Source organism: Macaca nemestrina, chromosome 5, assembly GCF_043159975.1.
Source record: "Macaca nemestrina isolate mMacNem1 chromosome 5, mMacNem.hap1, whole genome shotgun sequence".
NCBI classification, from domain to species: domain Eukaryota; kingdom Metazoa; phylum Chordata; class Mammalia; order Primates; family Cercopithecidae; genus Macaca; species Macaca nemestrina.
This window is the reverse complement of record NC_092129.1, coordinates 16135228-16159957: the sequence shown is the minus strand read 5'-3', so window position 1 is coordinate 16159957 and position 24730 is coordinate 16135228. Positions and strand designations below refer to the sequence as shown.

The 24730-nt window shown below is 39.2% G+C and overlaps 2 protein-coding genes across 13 annotated transcripts in view; one reads left to right on the top strand and one right to left on the bottom strand.

Moving 5' to 3' along the window:
* Positions 1–7491, bottom strand: part of LOC105492085 (spidroin-1-like) — a 115554-nt gene extending 108063 nt beyond the window's left edge. For 3 of the 9 annotated variants that reach the window (XM_071096324.1, XM_071096325.1, XM_071096326.1), the window contains exons 1-2: positions 5814–6594; positions 4611–4729 (exon numbers count right to left, since the gene is read on the bottom strand). In XM_071096324.1, the coding sequence (XP_070952425.1) occupies positions 6088–6594 (507 nt within the window). In that variant the 3' untranslated portion in view covers positions 4611–4729; positions 5814–6087. Of the gene's footprint in view, positions 1–3127; positions 3466–4610; positions 4730–5813 lie in introns of all 9 variants that reach the window. The other 6 variants (XM_071096329.1, XM_071096327.1, XM_071096332.1 and 3 more) reach the window with 5 other exon arrangements.
* The window catches only part of LOC105492089 (REV3 like, DNA directed polymerase zeta catalytic subunit), a 189405-nt gene continuing 171267 nt past the window's right edge, over positions 6593–24730 (top strand). For 2 of the 4 annotated variants that reach the window (XR_011623291.1, XM_011758974.2), the window contains exon 1: positions 6593–6731. Coding sequence is in view for 1 of the 4 variants with exons in the window: in XM_011758974.2 (XP_011757276.2) it covers positions 6593–6731 (139 nt within the window). In the remaining 3 variants the exon portion in view is untranslated. Of the gene's footprint in view, positions 6732–10865; positions 15219–17355; positions 17484–24730 lie in introns of those variants that run through there. The other 2 variants (XM_011758977.2, XM_011758978.3) reach the window with 2 other exon arrangements.

Sequence of the window (24730 nt, the reverse complement as noted above, 5' to 3'; positions counted from 1 at the left end):
GTTTTATTGCAGAGAAAACTGAGGTTCATAGAAACCGACGTTCATAGTTAGCAAAGGCAGAATCAGGTCTATAGAACTAGAACTTTTTTTTTTGAGACGGTCTCCCTCTGTTGCCCAGGCTGCGGTACAGTGGCAACACTATGACTCCAGTAACTCAGCCACAGATGTAACATGTTTGTCTTACATTAACTTTATTACTCCTTTGAGCTCTTGCACCTCATAGGTCCACCAGAATCCTCTGCTCATGAAGCTCAAGGTTCACTGCAGTCTTGACCTCCCCAAGCTCAAGCTATCCTCCTACCTCAGCCCCCAAGTAGCTGGGACTACAGGCATGCACCATCGCACCCAGCTAAATTCTGTATTTCTTGTAAAGATGGATTTTCGCCATGTTGCCCAGCCTGGTCTCAAACTCCTGGGCTCAGGCAATCCTCCCGCCTTGGCCTCCCAAAGTGCTGTGATTACAGGGTTCAGCCACTGTGCCGGCCCTGACAATGTTAATATTCTTAAATGAAGAACTATACCTTAAAAAAAAAATAGACATAATGAAACTAAATTCCAAATCCAACGTAATAAGAGTAGCATATCTTATTATGACAACTTTCTTAGTTTTTCCGGGGGGGGGCTACCTGATGAAGATAATGAAGGTAAGATGGTTCTCTTTGCTTTTCTGTGGTACTCTGCTTTTTTTTTTTTTAAACTATCAGAAATTGCCATCTATCTGGAGTCAACTACCATTTATACGTGACACACAGAACCCACTAACCACCTTTGAAGTGTTATCTCAAATATTTGTTTCATCATCAATGTAGGTGGTATTATTTTTCTGACAATAGGAAAAAGTCATCATAATTCTGCTGTCCGGGGTATAAAAATTTGAAATCCTTTTTAACTCCAAATCCTTTTTAACTCAACTCTGTAGTGGCTCATGGTTCATAGCTATACACAGTGGAGTCTGCTCTAGGATTTCAGTGGAGAGTGGCAACTTCTCTTTGGGGACATTTAGAAATACATGGGGAATTTTTCATTGTTACAGTGGCATGTAGTGCACAGGGGCCAGGGATGTTAAATGTCCTGCACAACGAAAAACTGTTTCACCCAAATGCCAGAAGTCCCATTTGAGAAACCCAAGAGCTCAGAGTCATCAACTTCATGAACATGCGACATGTATAGTCACACAGGGCCCAGTGCTTGGTTTAATGCTCTGCAGTCACTGTCTTGAAAATTATAATACTTTTATGTTTGACTATCTGTTTTGTAAGTCCAGTGGTATAGCAGAGCATAACATGCAAGCAGAGGTATGTATGCTTTCTTCCTTGCCATTCTATTTGCATATGGTCTCCATGATGCCTCATGACAAAGGATTCTGGTGGACCTATGAGGTGCAGGAACTCAAGAGAGTAACAAATTTAATACAAAACAAGCATATAACATCTATGACTGAGTTAGTGGAGGCACAGACAGTTCCAAGACGCTACAGTTTTCATTTAAATCAGAACTTGCTTCAGGTACAAAAGGAAGGCAACAGCATCTTTAAGAAACACAAGTGACTACATCACATCCTTCCTTACTCATGTGTTACTTCCCACTATTAGTCAACCATTTACACGAAAAATGATGACAAAGAATGAAAGGAAAGTAGGGCACCTCAGCGCTCCCTTTCCTCTCATCCTTCCTTACTCATCAGTAAGCAGAAGACAGAGAATATTGGTAGAATATGTGCACATTAAGAAGCAAAATAAAAATAGTTGAGTTGGTTTTGTGCAGAGTTTACACTGTTCTGATAGCACAAAATACATATGCATTTACAAGCTATGAATTGTATAATTTTGGTGATTCCAAATACAATTGAAATGCTCTTATACTTGCATTTTAAAATGGCATTACATAATATAAAGATAAATGGTAAAATTCATCCTAAGAATTAAAAAATTTAATTTTTTTTCTCATAGAATGACATTAAAAAGTAAATTTAAAAACACTATGACAAGTGGAGAGAGCAAAGACAGAAGAAAGAAAAAGCTTTATATTTTAGTACAGATAATAGCACATTTTCCCCTGTGTTGGAACAAGAGGCCTTACATTTTCATTTTGCTCTGGGCCCCACAAATTATGTAGCTGGCTGTGACTGGGCTGGTTGAAGCAAAAAGGCATTAAAAGATACTATTTAGCTCACAGATCTCTCAGAGGGCCAGAGAACCAGACTTAGATAAACATAGCTAGAAACAACATCCAAGAAAAAACAAACCACAAAGAACACCCACCCATCCCACATTACAAAGCTATTCTAGTGGAAACCCATCCCAGCACTGCCTGCCAGTCAGCACCTAAGACTCTAAAACAGATGCCACAACTCCTCCCTACCTACCCAGAAGAACCCAATACCTCCTTCATGGTATTTGTCAGAAGATACTATCTCCCTGAGTGCAGCTGAAGCATCATGTTGCTTGCTGTCACATCCATGTCCTGCATGGGTACATCTGATTGCTGGAAACTAGGTCATATACTGAAGCCAGCTTCTGACTGTCAGCATCCTTTCCAACTAACTCCACATTTACTGAAGTCACTCTGGTAGGGGGCATATTTGTACCACGTAGTCCCAACTAGTTGGGAGGTTGAAGTGGGAGGAGCCTAGTAGTTCAAGACCAGCCTGGGCAACATCATAAGACCCTGTTCCTAAAAAAGAAAGCAAACTGAATTGGCCAATGCTACAAATTAGGGCCTTCCCTCTTCTTGAGCCATTGTTAAACATTTACTGATCACACCATTGATCTCACTCCAGCAATCTAGCTGCAAGGGAGTCTGAGAACTGTAGTTTGTTTTCCATCTTTTAAAGTACAGAAAAATAAGCAAAAAGAGAGTTAGATGAATACTGAATCAGCCATCTTATAGTATCTGCCACAAAAGTATGGTAGCTACTACTGTCTGTTCTAGATTATAAACTGCTAACAGGCAGATGTTAACAGATGTTGAACAGTATCAGTAAAGGAGACTTGGTAGGCTTTTACTAAAGGCAAACATGGTAAGTACACATCAGTGAACTAGAAGAGATGATTAAATGTTAATTGATATGATTAAAATACATTTTTAGGATGCTAGACTATAAACCTTATAAGGGAAGGGACCATACCTGTTTTGTTTCCCAACGTATCTCAAATCTCCTGGCAAGAAATAGCCACTTAAAAAAAAAAAATGCAGTCGGGCACAGTGGCTCTCACCTGTAATCCTGGCACTTTGGGAGGCCAAGGTGGGTAGATCACAAGGTCAGGAGTTCAAGACCAGCCTGGCCAACATGGTGAAACCCCATCTCTACTAATAATACAAAAATTAGCCAGGCATGGTGGCACATGCCTGTAGTACCAGCTCCTCGGGAGGCTGAGACAGGAGAATTACTCGAACCTGTGGGGAGAGGTTGCAGTGAACTAAGATTGCACCATTGGACTCCAGCCTGGGCGACAGAGCAAGACTCTGTCTCAAAAAAAAAAAAAAAAAAAAAAGCATTAAGGATATTAAGTATAGAGTTCAATTTTTGCATTTCTCATACTGTATGTAGATAAGGCAATTCCAAGTGATTTTACTGTTTCTCGATGAATCAGACTTCTGGATATGAACATTTTACCATATTTTCACATACATTATCTCGTTTGAGCCTTATAACATCCCTGAGAAGTTAAAACAGAAATTACTATCCATTTCACAGATGAGGAAAAAAATTCCAAAAAATAAGTGATCACTTAGCTAAATGATGGTTTAAAGTTCACATTCTCTGACTCAAAATTCCAGAACATTTTCTTACTTCAGGAAGAATATATTTATAAAACCCATTTGATAGTGGTTAATTAGGGGGTTACTGTCAGGTTTTCAATTTGAGCATCAACTTAAAACTAAATTACATGCAATGAACACAACATTCCTAATTTCATGCTGCAAATGTTTTTCTTCAAGAGTGAACATTCTTGGAGTTCTAGAAGGATTTGACTTGTGGTTGCAACTGCCTTTTCTTAAAGTAAATAATGTTGATTCAAGAGGTAAGGGGAAAGAAACCATTTTCTAGAAATAGCAACTCTGTTAATTTGATGCTTTTACCATTTTCTAGTTAGGAATATTATAATTTAAAAGTTATGGATACACTGATTATAATATAGTACAAGGATTCTCAATTTTATTTTGCTTAAGAATCACGGGGAGGCAGGTAGTGTTGCTAACAATACAGATTCCCAGGCCCCATACCCAAAAATGTAATTCAGTAAGAGCCAAAATACTAACATTTAAAGAATGCTAGGTGTCATGGAACACTGATAATCACTGGTATTGTGTATCTGACATTCGGCATGTACAAAATATTTATTTTACCAAAAATATATTTTAGCATTGTAGTCATATTTTAAAATCACTTCTATAGCCTTCTAAAATTTCAAATTAAGAGATTTTGCCTCTTAAAAATATTAACTAATTTCCAGCATGTTAGTAGAAATCTTGCCACCTATGTTTATAATCATGCTCTGAGGTTAAAAACTACAAGGTAATTTACTGTAGTAATCGGTCTCAAATCCCTCGGGGCGTAAGTTCTTATTAGCATTTATATGTTAGGGAATTTATAGACAGCTTCTTACCAGTGACCTGTCCCTTTTGGGCCTTTTGATTTTCCTATTTGAAAATCCACAACGGTTCCAAACGAGTAGCTCTCACACCACTTCAAATGCATGGCAACCTGGTAACTATTCAAATGCACCTGTGTAACACATAAATGTAAAACAACCATCTCTACTTTGGATGGGTTAGAAATGTGTCAAGGGTCCTAATTCAGGGGCAAATTTCGAACTTGAACCCACATTTTCCGCCTCCTACAGTTTACATCTTTTTGTTGAGAAGAAACCCTTCAGGGTGAGTTTTTAAGAGAAACCTTCCCGTTTTACATATGTAGAAACTGAGCCCAAAGAAACAAAATTATTTGTCCAAGGTCATGCCCACTATCAGTAGCCAAGTCAGAGAGGAACCCCTTGGTTCCAATTTAATAGCCAAGCCAGTTGCATGTTACTACTCTTTAAAACAAAAATTCCCTAACTGCATCGCTTCACCCCCTCTCGATTTTTGAATAAAGTTGTTTATTCAAAACGGCCCTTCCCCAAGGTGGTGCTTTTACGCCTTCGGGTAGTAAAACCCTGCATAACCTGTTACTGAAAAACACGAGGAGGCCACGTCTAACGCGGTGACTTTCACAGGCCTTTTTCTTTGGCCAAAATTTTCTCGGAAAGGCTGTTAATCCTACATTCCGCTGGGGGAGGAGCGACGAGGGAGGAGGGAGGTCACCGGGAGCTGACATGTCCTTACATGTACTTGCGCGTGCCCGGGACGCAGCCTGCGGGGCCGAGGAAACCAACGAAGGATATATTAGGGCGAGAGCGAAGGAAGGGGGCGGGAGAAAAACACGGTAGTGGGAAATCCCTGTGCACTGGATACGCCAACCCCTCGCAAAGCTAAGAGCCGTGCGTGAACAAATCTCACTAAATGGCCCCGCGCAGACACTGCAGCAGCAGGGAGGAGGGAGCACGGCGGCTCGCGCGGCACGTTCGGGAAGGGGGAGCGCCAGGGCGGCCCTTTTATAGGCCGAAGCCCGCGCCCGCGCGCCCCCACCTTTCGCACCGCCCCCGGGCCACGCGCGGAGCCGCGGCGTTACCTGAGAAGGGCCGGCTGCCTCCGCACTCGGCCCCTCCCGTTCCGCCGCCCGCCCGCCAGCCCGCCCTTCCCTCCCGCGAGGCCGCAGCGGCACGAGATCTGCGCCTCGCCTCCCTCCTCCCGCGGGCGGATTTTCTTACCTTGTGAAAAACCGTCTCCGCGGCTGCCCCCGCCTCCTCTGCTGGATGTGAAATGGCGGTCGGCTAGGCAATTGTGAGCACCGCAGCTCCTGCCAATCCCGCATAGCCGCCAAAACGGCCCCGAACACTGGCGCACCCCTCCCGCAAGCCCCTCGAAGCCCATCCATGAGATCGGTGCTCTGCCGCCCCTTCCGCTGCCCCTCACCCAGGTGACCGTGCCCGCCGGCCGAGTCATCGATCCCGCGCGGGCCCTGTCGGCCGCCGGCCGCCTCCCTCACTGCGTGCCCCGGGGGCGGGGGAGAAAGCACCTTCTCGGCCCCCGCCCTCCGTGTTCCGCCCGGGCGCCCGCCCGCTCCCTTCCTTTCCCGCCGAGCCCCCTCCCCCGCACTACTCGCAGCCCTCCCTTCGCCACACACACCCCCCTTTCCCCTCCCCCAGTGGTTGCGTCCGTGACATCATCATCATGGCAACAAGAGCTGCAGCCTGGGACCGAGGAGCCCGTGTGATTCCCGGCGGCCGCAGCAGTGGCGGCAGCACCAGCACCGACGAAAGCTCGAGGGCTTCTCTCCTGCGGCCTCTTGCCGGGTGCTCCTGAGGCGGCGGCGGCAGCAGCGCCTACACCGCCCCGCCCGCCGCCGCTCCTCGAGGTGTCTGTGTGTGAGGGGAGGGGGCCGAGCCGAGAAGGGGAGGGGGCGCCGCCGCTGCGGAGGGAGCCGCCGCCGCTGCTGCTGCCGCTGCCGGGTCGCCAGTGAAGGGAGGCAGTGGCGGCGGCGGCTAACATGTTTTCAGTGAGGATAGTGACTGCAGACTACTACATGGCCAGCCCGCTGCAGGGGCTGGATACCTGCCAATCCCCCCTCACCCAGGCCCCTGTCAAGAAGGTGCCGGTGGTGCGAATCTTCGGAGCGACCCCGGCAGGTAAGCGGGCGCGGGGCGGGAGCGGGAGTCGGCGGGGCGCCGGGGCCGCCCTCCCCGCCGCGCACACGCGCGCACGCCGCCGGCGCCGGCCGTCTCCGTGGATCGCTGCCGCGTCTTCCCTCCCCTACGCCCTCCTCGCCTTTTCTCTCGCGCGTGACAAGAGGCGCAAAAATGTGGGTCCGCGCGAGCGCTGCGCGGCGCCCCCACCCCCGGGCAGGGAGGCGGCGAGCGCCGAGTGTTTACACGGCGTGTGGCGGCCGGGAGCGGGAGCCGCACTCCAGGGCGCGAGCCGGGGGAGCGAAAGCCGCGAGCGCCCCGGACGGCGGGCCAGGTGGCCGCGCCATGCCCATCGGTGGACGGGTTCGTAGGGTCCGCTCTGAGGTCGGTCGCTAGTGGGACCCCGGGCATCCCTTGTGTCCCTGAAGTGCCGCTTTCTGGAAACGGGGAAGTGTCAGCCTTGTTGTCAGTCGCTCCCCATGGCCTCTTTTCACCCTCGCTCTCCTCTGCCCCTTCCGGAGATGCAGTGGGCCGAAGAGAGTGGCGCCTGGGGCCAGATAATCTTTCTCACTGGGGTGACCGTGTGACTCTGCTGTGAGTGCAGGTCTGATTCCTTAGAGTTTAGTGCCAGAGCGTCTGGGGACAGGGCAGCATCCTCAGGTGCAATGCTTTCAGGAAATGTTCATCCATGAAAGTAGGAAATGCGTGTTTATGTTGCCCAACGTAAAATATCACACTTAACGGGGTGAATTTATTAGGAACCACAGCCCGACTCAGCAGCACAGACATTTTGAAAGGCTCCTAGACTGGGCTGTAGGCTTGCGTTTTAAGTACAGGTATATTTTTTAAACACAACTATGTTGAAGAAGGGGTGAGAAGGGGAGAGACAGCAGTGCAGAAGGTACGTTCTCAAAAACTCTTGGGGTTTATGATAATATAAAAAAGATAGAGGCCCAATTTACTAGGTGTTTTAAAATGGTTTTGCTTTTTTGTATGCTTTGAACTGCTTCCATGAAATAATGGAGTTCTAGGAAATAATGCCTCCTAGGAAAGGATGCTCTTCCCTCTAGCTATGAATTGCCCTATGGGATTTTAAATAGCATTTCCCACTTGATGCTCCTTGCCCTCATCACCATTCATCTTGTTACTACAGTCAGTTTCTGTGGACTACCAAGATAATAGCGCTTTCCCAAACACAAGCACTCATTCTAAGCTGTTATCTTTTAATGTGAATTCTCTTTGTTAAAATGTCAATGTCGTGAGATTTGGTAGCATATTCCTTTTTAAACTAGTGAATATGATTTTGATATGAACCTTGAAAGATGGGGAATTTGAGTGCTTTTAACGTGTTGAAAGTGTAACACTTGAAACTTTGGAGGCTGGGAAATCGAGGAGATGAAGTGTTCTATAAAATAGGTTTTCTGCCCTTTTAGATGTAGTGGTGCTGTCTTTGTTTCCAATTGGAATTTCACTGTAACGCTCTGTTCTCACTTCAGATGTAGAGGAAGGATAAGATAGTGAAGTTGATATGGCTCTGTTCAGCCAGATTTCCGAATCATAAAGGGACATGCTAGTAGGATATACTCTGGCATTTCTGTGTATTACAGCTTGTATTGTTTGAATTACTTTTCCACACATAATTTTTTCTCCTTCACACAAGTCATTAAATATGTTTACCTGAGAGATAGTCAAGCTTTGTTTCATAGGAAAGTTTCGTTTGTGGAAATAAATGAGTTTCACTATAAGCTAACTAATTCTATAACGTGAGAAATTGCTCCTTAAAAATATAGAATATTATATGCTTTTGTTTTTCTGAATATTTTTAAAAAGACACATTAACTGTTTCCTATTTCATCCTTCATGGACATCCTACAATAGATTACCAGCCCCTTATTTAAAAAAAAAAAAAAAAAAAAAACCCGTAAAAACCAAAGACTAAAAACCCCCACTGTGTGGTTTTTTTTTTTTTTGGTATATACTTTGAAATTTATATTTTAAATGAATTAAAAAGTGACACTTTTTATATGTACATTGAAAGACATAAAACTTGATACAGAGAAAGTCAAATTTTAAATTAAGGATTATCAAATTGAATTTGCTATATAGTTCACAGTTTGCAACAAAAATGTTTGTTTCAACAAGAAAAAATTTGAAGTCATTGGCATACATTTAGAGTTTACACTTTTCATAAACCAAGCCAGCATTTTTATTAGTACGTCAGAAACTCCCAGTGAGATTAATATTAATTAAACATAATCAAAAACTGCAGAATTATCTGCTTTTGAATTATCTCCCCACGGAAAACTAGTCCAATAAAATAAAACGTGAAAATTATTAATATAAAAGAGAGGCCAGTCTGACTTAGTAAAACTGAATGCTAGAATTTTTAATGAAGACAGATATGTTTAAAAGTAAAGATGTAAACATAATGCAAAGATATGAATGTAGTTTATATTATATCCTTATAGTTTATATCTTTACTAACAAGTAAAATAAGGTAATAAAAACGTGTAACACATGATAAACCTATGCTACATAAAATACCATAAACGTACTTTTTTCATATATAGGAATTATTTTGGGAGGTCCTTAATGCTTTACCTTGGTTTGGAGAGAAAATGTTTTAAAATTGAGTTTGCCTTACAAATGAGATCCTGAAAAATGGCAACCAAAGATATTTTTTCTCAAATGAAGTGGCCATTTCAAAATTATATTACAAATTCTGAACTGATTGGATTAATACCCTTTTACTAGTTTAGTTTTTCCATTATTGCATGAAAAGCATTTTTCTGCTTTAGAAAACAGTCCAGTTGACTTTTGATTGTTCTGTGTTTTGAGGACGTATCTTGAGTAATTTAAGAAATAAAGTGTTTTGGGTTTAAAAACTCCCATGTCTTAAGTTGGTGAAATTTGAAAAGGTATTTTTAAAAAGAGGGATATTCAGGGCTGGGTGCTGTGGCTCATGCCACTAATCCCAACACTTTGGAAGGCAGAGGGAGGAGGATCCCTTGAACCCAGGAGTGGGAGACCAGCCTGGGCAACATAGTCTCTACAAAATGAACAGACAAAGAAACAAAAATTGGCTGGGCGTGGTGGTGTGCACCTGTAGTACTAGCTATTTGGGAAGCTGAGACAGGAGAATTGCTTGAGCCCAGAAGGTTGAGGCTGCAATGAACCAAGATCCCGCCCCCGCACTCCAGCCTGGGCAACACAGCCAGACCCTGCCTTTAAAAAAAAAAAAAAAAAAAAAAAGTGGGATATTCAGATTTGAATGGTAAATCCTGAGTGATTTAATCCCTTGCCAACTGAGGATATTGATTCCTAAGGGAATCATGTAAAGTTTCTTCATCTGAGTTATGGAATTTTTTAAAAAACAAAAGCAAACTTCCTCTCCATTTCTTTAACTAGTTTTTTAAATGTCTTGAACATTATTTTGACATAATCAAATTGAGCAATATCATTTACAGAAGAAATTGTTAACTTTTTCTTTTATAACAACATTTTGGTAACGTATTAATGGAGGGAAGAAAGGTTATGAATAAAGTATAGGACAATGTTTTTTCATTTAGATTTGAATATAGGTGTGACCACTTAGAGAATTCACTAGAGATAAAATCATCAGGCTTCATTTGAGGATTCGACTTAGGTAGACTTGGGAAGCTGTCCATTTTCCACATCTCTACTCTTGCTTAGTTGCTTGATGTAACTCACTTCATGCGGAGTTTAGACAGCTCTCACAGTTTCCTCAGCACCAGGTTAAACAGAACTATCCTTTCAAAGAGCTTCCCTGCTGAGATGCAGAGTAGGAGTAAATAGAAGAATGGGAGATGTTCACAAAGCAAGTAATTAAACAAAGTAGGCCAGACAGACTATAGAGGGAGCTGCTTGTCTTTAAGATTACTCTAAGGAACTCTGCCACTTCCTCTAGCTTAGAGAAGATTTTGATAGATCATTCTAGATGCTGTTAGCCATGAAATCAAACTTTTCAACATAAGAAATTGATAATTCTGAAATGCTGTGTAAGATTACGTAGATGCTTATTCAAATTATAAATATATTCTCATTGTTTATATTTTATAAAGTTAAATATAAGAAACTACCAGAATAACCTTTTTTTTTTTTTTTTTTTGGTAAATTGGAGTTACATTTGCAATAAGAATAATTTAAAAAACTAGCGTGTATCAACAACTCAGATTCAAAAATTTCTGTACTAGAATCTGCTTTGTTCATACTTTGTTTTTTACTAAGTTATTTAAAAATATTTTAAGATCGTATAACACCTATTTGATTACAATTATTGGAGAAATTTTCAGGAACACTATGGAGATTTGATGACTCATCACAAACAAATTGGTCACTTTTTTTTAGCGTGTATTTGAAGCCCTGAGTAGCAAGTTATTTTAGCTTTAAGTGCCTTAAGAACAGCTTTACCCTCCAGAAGCTCACAGTGTAGTAGAGATGATGGGCATGTAAACTTAAGTCAAATGCAGTATGACTGGACTATAGAAATGTGTGTAAGACAGAGCAAGGATTCAGTGGGAGATACATTCTATATCCAGGCAAAAAGGGGAGTCAGGGAAGACTTCGTGAAGGAAATATGGATTAGTCATGTTAAAGGAATTTTTAAGGAACTTAAAATTTCAGATAGAGGAACAGCTACAAGGTAATTGACAGATTAAGAAAACTGCTCTTTGCAGGGCGGTTTGGCAATGTATATTAGAATCCTTGAAATGTTCTTTTTTGACCCAATAATTATAGTTTTAGGGATTTTAATCTATGAACATAAATCTTTTGGCAAATCTGATTGTCTTTTGAATCCATCTGCTTCTTTTCATAATCATCACCACCCTAAACTACTAGCATTTTTGGTCAAGTTTAGTACAGTAGCCTCCTAATCTTGGTTTATCCCAATCTACTTTTTCCCCTTCTGATCTGTTTCCTGTAATCAGAGGGATCTTTTAAAAATGCAAACCTGATTACATCACCCTACTGTTTGATATGCTTCAGTAACTTTCCATTGCATTCAGGATATGGACAAAACTCTGTGTCTTATATGGTGGCATCTACCTGTCTTACAAGGTCTTGCATAGTCTGGCCATTACCTTTCTGTCTAGTCATGACTTGAGCCATGTTCTTGACTTACTCTTTTTGTTCCAGCCATGTTGGCCTTATCTCAGTCCCTTGTTCTTGCCATGCTCCTTCCCACAGTGAGGGCTTTGTACCTGCCGTTGCCCCTGCCTAGAATGTTTTTACTTGTCTTTCACCTAAACTTCGGTTTATCTTTCCTCAGGGAAGCCTTCCCTATCATAGACTCTCAAAGCACCATGAACTCTTCTCATAGCACTTGCTGTCATTGTAATTTTATGTCTTAGAGATTAACATGTTTTTCCAAATAGATTGTAAGCTCCAGAAATCCTGATAATGTGTTTCTTTTTCCTCACCATTATAGAGTTAATGTTTACCACAGTGCTTGAAACTCATCTATTAATTCTTGCAACTCATTTGTTGCAATGATTAATAAATAGATGATAATCATCACAGAGAACAACTCTAAATGTTCAACAATTGGTAAATGGTTACATAAACTGGGTATATTCATTTGGGAGGACGTGTTTAAGACATGTTTTAGAAGTATGTGTAATAACATGGGAAAGTGCTGTCATTGTATTATGTGAAAAAAATTAGTTTACAAAATAGTCACTTATTAAAAGTGTGGAAAAAGATACACCAAAGTATAAAAGTTGGTTATCTCTGGAAGGTATGTTTTATATTTTCAGATTTTTTACAGAGAACATGTACTGATTTTATAATTTTAAAAAATCCATGTGCAAAATTAAGGAAAAATTGGTTTTCTAGATATGGTTCCAGAAATGTAGTAAGAGACATGAGATTCGTAATGGTCTCCAAAACATGTGTCAATCAAAATGTATGATTGCATGATGATTATATTGAACTTAATTATATAAATTGCATTTAGGAACTGCAAAATGATTCATATATTAAAGCAAGCCAGTAATTTCTGGTTTTATTATTCTTACTTGTATGTAAAGTACTTTTAATTTTAAAATGTTTTGAAGAGTAACATGGTTTTGGCACATGACAGCACTAAAACAGAGTAAAGACTAGAATTAACTCAAATATATATGAGAACTTAATACAGGTTGAGCATCCCTTATCCAAAACTCCATAATCTGAAATCCTTCAAAATCTGAAATGTTTTGAGCACCAACAGGATGCCACAAGTAGAAAATTCCACACCTGACCTTGTTGTGATGGGGGGTCGCAGTCAAAACTTTGTTTCAGGCTGGATGCAGTGGCTCATGTCTGTAATCTCAATACTTTGGGAGGCTAAGGTAGGAGGATTGCTTGAGCCCAGGAATTCGAGACCAGCCTAGGCAACATGGAAAGACCCTATCTCTACAAAAAAATACAAAAATTAGCCAGGCAGGGTGGTACACGTTTGTGGTTCCCGGAGGCTGAGGCAGGAGGATCGCTTGAGCCCGGGAGGTGAAGTCTGCAGTGAGTCATGATTGTACGACTGCGTTCTAGCCTGGGTGACAGAGCAAGTTCCTGTTTCAAAAACAACCAAAACAACTTTGTTTCATGTGTAACACTATTTAAAATTATATAAAATTACATTCAGGTTTGGTCCCATCCTCAAGATATCTCATGTATTTGCAAATATTCTAAAATCTGAAAAAATCTGAAACACTTCTGGTCCCAAGCATTTTAGATAAGAGATATTCAACTTGTATATGAAAATGGATCCCACCTTCATTTATGAGTAGGGAAAAGAATAATTATTTAATAAACAGTGTTGGGATAGCCAGTTAGTCATCTGGAAAAATAATGTTGGCTTCCAGAGGAGTTAAAGATTTAAATATGAAACAACGAAACAAAAAATGTAGGGCAATTATTTTTTACATAATCCAGGATTGGTGAAGTCCTTTAATAGCATACTAGATTGCTGGATTTTAGGACATAAAAATAAAATTCTGTATAGGGGAAAAAATCAAACAAAGTTAAAGAGAAACAGACTAGTAAAACTTATTTGTAGACTTCACAAAGGGCTAAGTTCCTCTTAATACAAAGAACTAGAAAATAATCCAGTAGAAAAATTAGCAAAGAGAATTCATATGAAAAGATGTATAATTTTATTTATAATATAATAAAGATGTAAATTAAAGCTTCAACATACTCTTTGTCACCTATCAAATGAGCAAAAGTTATGTATAGTGTAACTCGGGAAGGGTGAGACGAAGAGAAAATGGTCAGCCTCATACATTGCTGGTGGGATTATAAAGTGTTCATATTCTATAGAAAGCAGTTTGAAAATGGTTTCCAAAATTTAAAACACAGATATATTTTGTTCTAGTAATTCCATTATAGGATTTTATTCTCTAGAAGATTTTGCATATATGTCAAATAAATATGTAAGAATATTTGTGGCAGCATTATTTGTTACTGCAAAAGATTGGAACCAAGCTAAACATATATCAGTAGGGAAGTAGTTGGGTGAATTATGGTATATGTATTCTACAAAATACTAGTCAGCCTTTAAAAGTAATGAGAGAATATTATGTGTACTGCTGTGGTGCCATGTCTAAGATACGAGGAAAAAAAGCAAGAGGCATGACTGCGTGGGCAGTTTGCTGCCATTTGTGTGGTTAAAATATGTATTTTTTGTATACTATATATGCCTATGTATTAGAATAAAATTCTTTATTATAATAAAATCCATATATATATATATATATATATATGGGCAGATATAGAATGTAATGTGCATGGGAGGATACGGGAGAGTCTGATGACAGTAGTTGCCTCCAGTGTGTAGAAGTGGTTGCCTAGAGGACAAAAGTGGACTAACTTTTTAAGTACACAGTTTGGTAATTTTTCAGTATTTTAAAATCACGTGCATGTAATACTATTCAAAGTTAATATTTTTAAGCTATGTTTTGCTTACAGGAATTGGTAAGAAATTAAAAATAAAAGACCATAATAGTTGTTACAAACGAATGATTACTGCAATACTGTTTTTAACTTTAGGTATTGTTAGAAATCTTCTAATTCAAAGTTTTCAGTTGCTGTTACATGGCTCACAGAAGGGTAGTTCTAGTGGAATGGGGGCTGAAGGAAGGCATTGGGGTTCCTGTGAACAGATAGCATGGTGAGTGACAACCAGCAGTTACTGCTCCTTTTGATATTTTAAGTGCATTAAATGAGGTGTGCCTTACTACTTGGAATCTACTTCAGCAGCCAGCCACAGTGTACAGCTGCCTCTTGTGGGAAAGGGATCATGGAATTGTTACTGGAGTTTGTATTCACGGTGCCAAAGGAACATGCCACCTACCACAAGGTGCAACCCACTTACAGTGAGAGGACAAGGAAGCAGGGAGGGTGTCCCTGGTGGCCCAGCGCCAGGCCTCACTATCTGTATTCACCTGTATTGGATGCTGCTCATCATATGCGTTTGATGTGCTCTGCAAGGTGACTGCCTAATAGTGCATGTATGTTTGTCAGAAATAAAGCATGATTTTAATTTTGAAATATTCTTGATGGGAAAAAGTTTGGTTTTGAAATTCATATTAAAATTTTCAGCATTACATATGTCAAAAAATATCTACCATAATACTTTAAATTTTATCTTCTGTACTTAGAAAATATAATTTTTTTTCACCAGGCACTATGTAGATGCCTCCAGATGCCCTCCTGTTGTCCCAGTGTGCTAAAAAATTTTTTGCTAACAAGTTTTATTTGCAATGTTAAAAGGGGTGAGAAACATCATTCTAGTCAAATGTACTCGTTTTACATAAAGAAAACAAGTCTACATAGCAGGCTCAGGGATTTGTCCAGTGTCCTAGTGTTGGTTGGTGTGAGGCTGGATTTGAAAATGGGGGATCTTGGATCTTGACTCTTCAGCTCTCATCTCCTCACACTGACCTCCTCTCCCCGCAAAACATGAGGGAATGTTGGAGGAAGGCATTGATAATAATTGAAAGACAAAAATACAGAACCTCAGAGGAATTATTAAAAGAACTGCACATATGTAGTTCAGAAATCTTTGAGACCCTACGGTGTCTAATAGTGCTTAGAATCTTCTTATATAATAATATGTAATATATATTATTATATATAATAACATTAATCTATAATCTAGAATAGATTATGGTAGGATTTGTTTTATGATGATTTGGCTGTATCTTTAAGAAAACAAGATTACAGCAAAAGGAGTTTAGGGCAAACATAAACAAAAATTGATACTAAAATTGTATGTATGCAATTTCCAAAAAAGGAAGGAGGGAATATATGAAACCTTTCAAGTTCCTCTGGTGCTATAATTAAATATTCTCTCATCTTGATTTTGATTGGATTAGAATTCAATGAATTAAAGATAATCTAGGGCTGGGCACCTATAATCCCAGCACTTTGGGAGGCAGAGGCAGGAAGATTGCCTGAGCCCAGGAGTTTGAGACCAGTCTGGGCAACATGGCAAGACCCTATCTCTTTAAGAAAAAAAAAAAAAGAAAAGATAATCTAAGTGAAAAATGATTCAAGTTTAAATAGGTTGGGTTAAAGTAGGTTTTAGAGGATATTGTCATTGGCGCTGGATATTTCAAAGAAATATAACTTACTTATAAAGTGAGAAATGGGCTGTGGTATGGGGTATGTCACTTTGGTATCTCGCTGCCATTTTAACATCATAGTGATAATAAGAGGAAATAATGGGAGTTAAGGAACAGTGAACTTTGGGTGAAATTGTGTTAACTTGTAATTTCCATGTAAATACAGATAAGGCAGGAATGAGTGTCTTAGGCAATTAGAAAGAACTCTGTCTACTGTTCAAACATAAGTATTATAAGTAAAAGTAAGTAAAAGTAAGACCCTCTTAATGACAGCCTATTTAACCTTTTTAGTGTTTTTGTTTGGGGTGTGTGTGTGTGTTCTGTCATTTCTTCTAAGTTTTCCAGATGATCTTGTGTTTCTTCCAGCTCTCTGTAGGTTTTTAAATATTTCATTTTATAAATGAAAAATACTTTGTTGCTTAATTAGGATTGGTAAACTGGACTGTTTTCTGTAGCAGAAATTGAATACACGCCTAGCAAAGTAAATTCTGAGAAAAATGAGTAGTAATTGTCAATGGAAAATTTCGTTTTTTTTTTTTTTTTTTTTTTTTTTTTTTTTTTGGCCAATTCTGTTTTCTTTTTGGATGATAGTTTTGGGAAATACTAAGAATTTGAGCTCAATTTACTTTGGGGCAGTTATTTAATTTTCTTTGGGTTCAAAGATCATTACTATATAAACAATTCAAATAGTAAAAGAAAGTGTGTTACCTCAAAAATGCCTTGTGTAATATATAACAGTTCACAAGATTTCTATTTTTCTTCCATTTATTACAGTTACCTAGGAAGTATAACAAGAATTAAAATAAATATATTGTTTTGCATATATATTTTTATACTTCAAAGTAATTTATATACTAAATTAGGTTTTGTTTGAGATGGTGAAATGAAAGACTTTGTAAATAAGAATACATGTTGATATGTGAAAAATGTACAGTTAAAACATGTTGGCATACTCCTAGTTTCTCAGAACAAGAAAATGACTAATCTAAATTTCATTTCAGAATAAAACCCAAGACAAGCCACATAAAAGCAACTTAAAAATTAAACTGTCATCATATTATTTGTTTTAAAACTATGGAATAATATATCTGAGGAAGATTTCTCTCAAAATTGTTTTTCTCAATTTCAAGTAAGTAATTTATTTTGGTTAATATATTGGGGGTGAGGGGGGTGGGGGTGAGCCTTGGCATTGAAGTTGGTAAATCCTACTCATCCTTAAGTAACAACTTAAATATCAACCTCTAAAGCCTTCTGTGACTCCTTTGCCCATTCCCAAAGATTATCTCCTTGGTTTTCCAAGTCTTCGTCCCCTTCCACATTGCTGTTAAATGATCTATTACAATGAATATTGTGTTTGTCTCTAAGAATAGTCATGTGGCGCTATCTTCATGGGCCCCACCTCATACTTCTCAACCCCACTGCCTTCTGTTGCTGAGAGGTCCTGAGCAAGTTATTATACTTATGTTAGCATTAATTTCCTCCTCTGTAAAGTGAGTTTTAATAATTTCTACAGCACAGCGTTATTATGATTGAATAAGATAACCAGCAAATGTCTGGCATATATAGTAACATAAATGTTACTTATGTTACTTTACCTGTCTTATCTCCAGAATCTGCTACATTACCTCATATACTGAATGCTCTTTAAAATGTTTGAATTGAAATGAAAGATGGAATTTTTCCTCACATTGGGAGAAACTAAAACATCTGCACATTGTGGTGTGACTTTTTACATAGCTACAGGTTAGGTAATTGCCTGTTTAAAAACACTTTTTAAAAATGTGGCTATATTTTATAAGTGGTCCATCAGGGCCTGAAAAGAACCTTATTTTCCAAAGCCATCAGTATTGCCTTAAAAAAAAAAACAAAACATGATTGAACATGTTGAAAGTACGTATGCTAGATGTCACAGTAAAAGTGACATTTCAATAGGATTTATTGCTCTCTTCTTGTGAATTTGTAACACACACAAAAATGGAAGCCTTTGTATTTTAAACCTACTTAGGATTGTGGAATGTGGACTAAATGATTTATTATTGCCCAGAGCTTCACCTCTCATCACCATGTATTTTCCACATACATTCCTAGGTTTTGTTTAATAACATTGTCTTTTAATTTTTTTTTTTTTTTTTTTTTTGAGATGAAGTCTCACTCTGTCACCCACGCTGGAGTGTAGAGGCGCAATCTCAGCTCCGTGCAACCTCCACTTCCCAAGTTCAAATGATTCTCCTGCCTCAGCCTCTCAAGTAGCTGGAATTACAGCCACGTGCCACCACATCTGGCTAATTTTTGTGTTTTTAGTAGAGATGAAATTTCACCATGTTGGTCAGGCTGGTTTCAAACTCCTGACCTCAGGTAATCTGCCCACCTCGGCCTCCCAAAGTTCTGGGATTACAGGCGTGAGCCATCACCACACCCCGGCATGTCTTTTAATTTTTAAATGAAGTCGTTAGAAAGGTATCCAGATTAATTATGATGTCTCACACCTTAGTTGATAATGCTTAATGTTTTGAAAATAGAAGTCATGTTATTATAGTTAAAAGACCTTAATTTTACATCATTTTACTAAAAGAGGTGGTAAACCATTTATTGAGTAAGGACTGTGTGCCCTGTTCTAAGCTATTTAGTTTTCACAACAGTTCTGTAAAATAGAACTGTTATCCCCATTTTACAGTTGAGGAAATGAGGCATAGAGAGGTTAATTTGCCTAAAGTGTTGTAGCGTAATGTTTACCTCATACCATATGAGGATTAAATGAGAAAATGTGTATTAGGCCATTACCCACTTAAACAGAAGAAAGAGTGAAGCAAAATCTGAGATGAGTGTCTTCTAACACTTCCAGAATTTGATAATAACCATTATTGAGATGTGACAGTGACTGTGAATATACTTATTCACATTCGTGTGTGTGTGTGTGTGTATGTGTGTGTGTTATAGTAAACCCTGGTACTCTATTAACCCATTTTTTTTCTGACGCAATATTAATGTCTCCTCTCAAATTCGTGCTCCCATTTGGACTGAATTAATGTATATGTGTTTACAAGGTGATAGTAGAATTTTAATATCAATCCGATATGCAATTTTTATAAGTTCAGTGTAATTAAATAGTATGTAGATATATTCTCATTGTGAAATATAGAAAGCAGAACAGGTAAGGGAAAAATCTTCTTTGACCACCTATTCCCCTCTCTACTTAGATCAGCTTTTGCTGTATGATAAACCTCCCCAAAACATAGTGCTGTGAAACAATAGACATTTGTTAGCCTGATTCTGGGCTGGGCTCAGTTAAGTGATTCTGCTGCAGCTATGTCTGGCCTTGTTGATGTGGCCACAGTCAGCTGATGGGTCAGCTGGGAGCTGGTTGGTCTAGGATAGCTATGTCTGGATAATTCATACTGGTTGTTGGCTTGGGTGATGGGGGCCATGTGTCTCCAGCAGGCTAGGCATGGCTCTTTCACCTGGAGGCAGTAGTAAGGTTTATAGAAGTAACTAGTGATGGCAAACCTCATATATTTTCTGTTGTCCATAGGCCAAAGCAGATCAACATGGCCAATTCCACAGTAGGTATGGGAGGGGTTTCTTAACGGAGTGGAGTTAATTAGGGGGCCATTACTGCAACAATCTATTATCCAACTGTTGCTGGCTAACTCATTTTTCAGGAAGCATGTGCCACCGTGGCATTGCTCCTTTCTTAAAGTAGTGATTATGTAAGCAATTTATTCAACAGTTCAGATAAATTTAGCTAATTCCTTATTCTTACTCGTTTTTATTCCATTTTCATCATCCTTCACATTATTCTTAGTTTCATTCAACTCAACAAATATTTATTGAGCACCCATTAAGTGCACAATAAGGTATCAAGAGGTGAGCAGCAGATGGAGCAAGACTACTCTCTTAATCATCCGAGATTTTTTTGTTTTGTTTTATTTTGTTGTTTGAAATGGAGTCTCCCTCTGTTGCCCAGGCTGGAGTACAATGGTGTGATCTTGGCTCACTGCACCCTCCACCTCCCGGGTTCAAGCTATTCTCCCACCTCAGCCTCCTGAGTGGCTGGGATTACAGGCATGCACCACACTACCCAGCTAATTTTTTGTATTTTTAGTAGAGATGGGGTTTTACCATATTGGCCAGGCTGGTTTTGAACTCCTGACCTCAAATGATTCACCCGCCTCAGCCTCCCAAAGTGCTGGGATTACAAGCATGAGCCACTACGCCTGACCAGTCATCCAAGTTTTTAAAAGTGGCCTACCTGTCTGCTTCATCATGTGAACAAAATTCTATAAAAGTAGAAAACTGTAACAATTTTTTGAATATGACCAACAGCCCACACCAGGCTAAATGTACCTTACTTGCTACATTTTTTTTTTTTTTTTTTTTTTTTTTTTTTTTGAGACGGAGTCTCGCTCTGTAGCCCAGGCTGGAGTGCAGTGGCCGGATCTCAGCTCACTGCAAGCTCCGCCTCCCGGGTTCACGCCATTCTCCGGCCTCAGCCTCCCGAGTAGCTGGGACTACAGGCGCTGCCACCTCGCCCGGCTATTTTTTGTATTTCTTAGTAGAGACGGGGTTTCACCGTGTTAGCCAGGATGGTCTCGATCTCCTGACCTCGTGATCCGCCCATCTCGGCCTCCCAAAGTGCTGGGATTACAGGCTTGAGCCACCGCGCCTGGCCATACTTGCTACATTTTTAAACATCTTACAAGGATTTCTTCAAATGAGAAAAACTAATACAGAGGTTGTTTTGATCTGTACTCCCACCAGCAATAGGAGACTTTTTCCATGTCTTCATCAAGATTATGTTCTCAAATGTTTTGATCATTGCCAATCTAATAGATATGAAATTGATCTCAGTGTAGTTTTAATTTGCATTCCTTTTATTATGAGTGAGATTGAGTGTTTTTTCAATGCTTGAGAGGCACTTATGGTATTTCCTTATCAGCGTACTGTTTATCTTTTACACATTTTCCTGTCGAGACTCTTGGTCTTTTCCTTACTGATTCCAAAGAGCCTTCATATATTAGGAAAGTTCATCTCCATCTGTAAATTGAGTTCCATGTTTTCCTCAGTTAGTTCTATGGTTGATAACTTTTTATTTAAGTAGTATCTTTTTTTTCATTTCATAAATAATCTTTATATCTGAATTAGGCTTTTAAATCACATTTTAATGAAGCTAGGTTTAAGTATTAGGCATGGGAATGGAAGGAAAAGATCCTGGCATTATCAGATCTTCTGCAGAGAACTTTATAAAACTCTTGATAGTTAAAATGAAAAACTTCAAAAGGATCCTGTCTTTGATTTATTTTTTTCCTCTTTTAGGTTTGATTTTATTATGACATCAGTCCTTTTGACCAGGCAGTTCAAGCAGTAAGATCATACCCTCTGGAGGGCTGTTTTTAGATGACGAGATTGTATAGGATAGATGGAAAATACTCTATGTCACTTAGAATAAATTGTTAATAATGTTGCTTTGAGTCTTGTTAATTTCATTTTGTGTGTGTGTGTGTTTGTGTGTGTGATGTGTATAAAACATACATAGATCATGGTAGTGGTTCTAGCAATGCTCTATGCTTACGTACAGTCTTCCCTCAGTATCCATCCCTTAGTATCTGGGGGATTCGTTGCAGGAACCCCTGAGGATACAAAAATCTACAGATGCTCAAATCCCTTATATAAAACGGTGTAGTATTTGCATAAAATAACCTAAGCATATTCTCCTGTATAGTACTTGAAATTATCACTTACACCTACTATATTGTAAATGCTGTGTAATAATTGTGATACTGTATTGTTTAAGGTAATAATAACGAGGAAAAAATGTTTGTGCGCATTCAGTACAGATGCAACTATTTCCCTGAATATTTTTGATCCGTGGTTGGTTGAATCCACAGATGTGGAACCCACAGATATGGAGGGCCAGCTATATAATTTTCAATCTGTTCAGCCAACCTTGACCTCATCAACCACATGTTAGGATGGCTAGATTAGAGTAGCCCTTAGCAGTGGACCACATAGAAGAAAAACACGCAGAATGTAGACTTTTTTGAGAATGCGGTAATGCTACCTACTGCCCAAATAATATCCTAGCTTTTTCTGAGATTGTGGGGAGCCAGGAAGAAGGTGGCAGAGGCATCTGTGACCTCTTGTGCCACATCTGACATTATGAAGTACTTTGACCTTTTCCCTCGACTTTTGTATAAAAAGATATTAGAAAACTGTGAGGCTGGACAGATAATCATGTTTTGAGTAATTTAATACAGTTTTAAACATTTTAAAGTTGTCAAACCCTTTCTTCTTATGTAATTTTACCCAGCAGCATCAAAAACAAATAGGAATCCTTAAGTGATTGGTGGGGCATGACAGAAAGCCAGTATTTTTAACCATGCTTTACATAGTTTCTAGTTTTTAAACGTTATTGAGGTATTCTTTAGCGTTTGCTTTATTGTTAACATCTTTATACATGTTTCACTGAAAATTGAAAGGAAGTTTTTCATTTAATACCAAATTATTGACTTACTGTTATTTTCTTGATTAATCCTTTTTAAACAATTTTAACATTTCTTTTTTCTAATTTTATTTTATTTTTTGAGACGGAGTCTCACTGTGTCTCCCAGGCTAGAGTGCTGTGGTGCGATCTCGACTCACTGCAACCTCCGTATTCTGGGTTCAGGCAGTTCTTGTGCTTCAGCCTCCCAAGTAGCTGGGACTACAGGCATGTGCCACCACACCTGTTTAATTTTTGTATGTTTCATGGAGATGGGGTTTCGCCATGTTGGCCAGGCTGGTCTTGAACTCCTGACCTCAGGTGATCAGCCCATCTCAGCCCCTCAAAGTACTGGGCTTAACAGGCATGAGCCACCTCGCCTGGCCCAATTTTAACATTTCCGAGGTTGTAATGTATCTCACAGTATGTACATTTAATTTTCCCCCCTGAAAAGCTGATATTAAACTGATAGGATGTTTATAATCAGTGACTTCTTAGAGAAAACATGACATTTTAAAATTCCTCTATGTACTTTTTTTAAAAAAAATCTAATCTAATGTGTCATGGAATGAGTTTGCTTCCCAAATAAACATTTGTCCTTCATTTTTGCCTTGCATCTGTAATTGTTTAAAATTTGTATATTTTGATGTGTTGTTTGGCACATCCAGCTTCATGACTGATAAGTCTTTTATTGCAGTGCTTTTCAAATTATTTGTGGTGAAGAATCAGGTTTTTTTTTAACTCTGATACTTCATTATAATACATTAAAAAGGAATTACTGGAAAATGAAATAAATGAAATGAGAATAACTGACAAAATAGTAATACAACCTCCATTTTTAAAAATTATTTTATTTAACAGTTATAAAATTTCCCTGTCAGACTGCTGTAAGAGTTTCTAAATGCTAAGTTTTGAGCTTTGTACTTTGTCTTGTTGCATAGCTGTAGCAAACAGCTAGTTGATAGATGGCATTTGAGTAGCACTATAGAGATCTTTTTAGTAATATAGAGAGACTAATTCATTTCTTCTTAAAATCTTTTTGTGCTGTGTCAAAATTATTATTCCTATTTCTTTTCAGTTTGACTGTTTCTATGATATATGGTATAAATCATTTTTCATCACTATTTTTAATCCTTTTATGTCACTTCAGTTTTAAACCCATCTCAAGATGTTTTAAAAGGGAGATTTTAAAGTTTTTTTTGCTTGTTTGTTTGTTTGTTTGTCTTTTGGTTTTGGTTTTTGAGACGGAGTCTTGCTTTGTTGCCCAGGCTGGAGTGCTCTGGTGTGATCTCAGCTTACTGCGACCTCCTCCTCCCTGGTTCAAGCGATTCTCCTGCCTCAGCCTGCCGAGTAACTGGGATTGTAGGCACGCACCACCACGCCCAGCTAATTTTGTATTTTTAGAAGAGACGGGGTTTCACCATGTTGGTCTGGCTTGTCTCGAACTCCTCTGCCTCCTGGGTTCAAGCAGTTCTCCTGCCTCAGCCTCCCGAGCAGCTGGGACTACAGGCGCACACTGCCATGCCCTGTTAGTTTTTTGTATTTTAGTAGAGATGAGGTTTCACTGTGTTGCCCAGTCTGGTCTTGAACTCCTGAGCTCAGGCAGTCCGCCTGCGTAGGCCTCCCAAAGTGCTAGGGTTACAGGCGTGAACCACCACGCCTGGCCATGCTTTCCTTTTTGGAAAACGTAGATAACAGAACTCATTTAAAAAAGTGTATGTACCAAAATGTAGTTTTTATTGTTATTTCTATTCTTTTTTCTTGTCTCTTAGAGTCCCATTTATATCTTAGAATATAAGTCTGTCTTTTTATTTCTTCCTGTAGTATGTTATTGAGAATATACAGCATATACTTTCCACGTCTTCTGTTTCTAAATATAAATTATCACAGATGCTTTT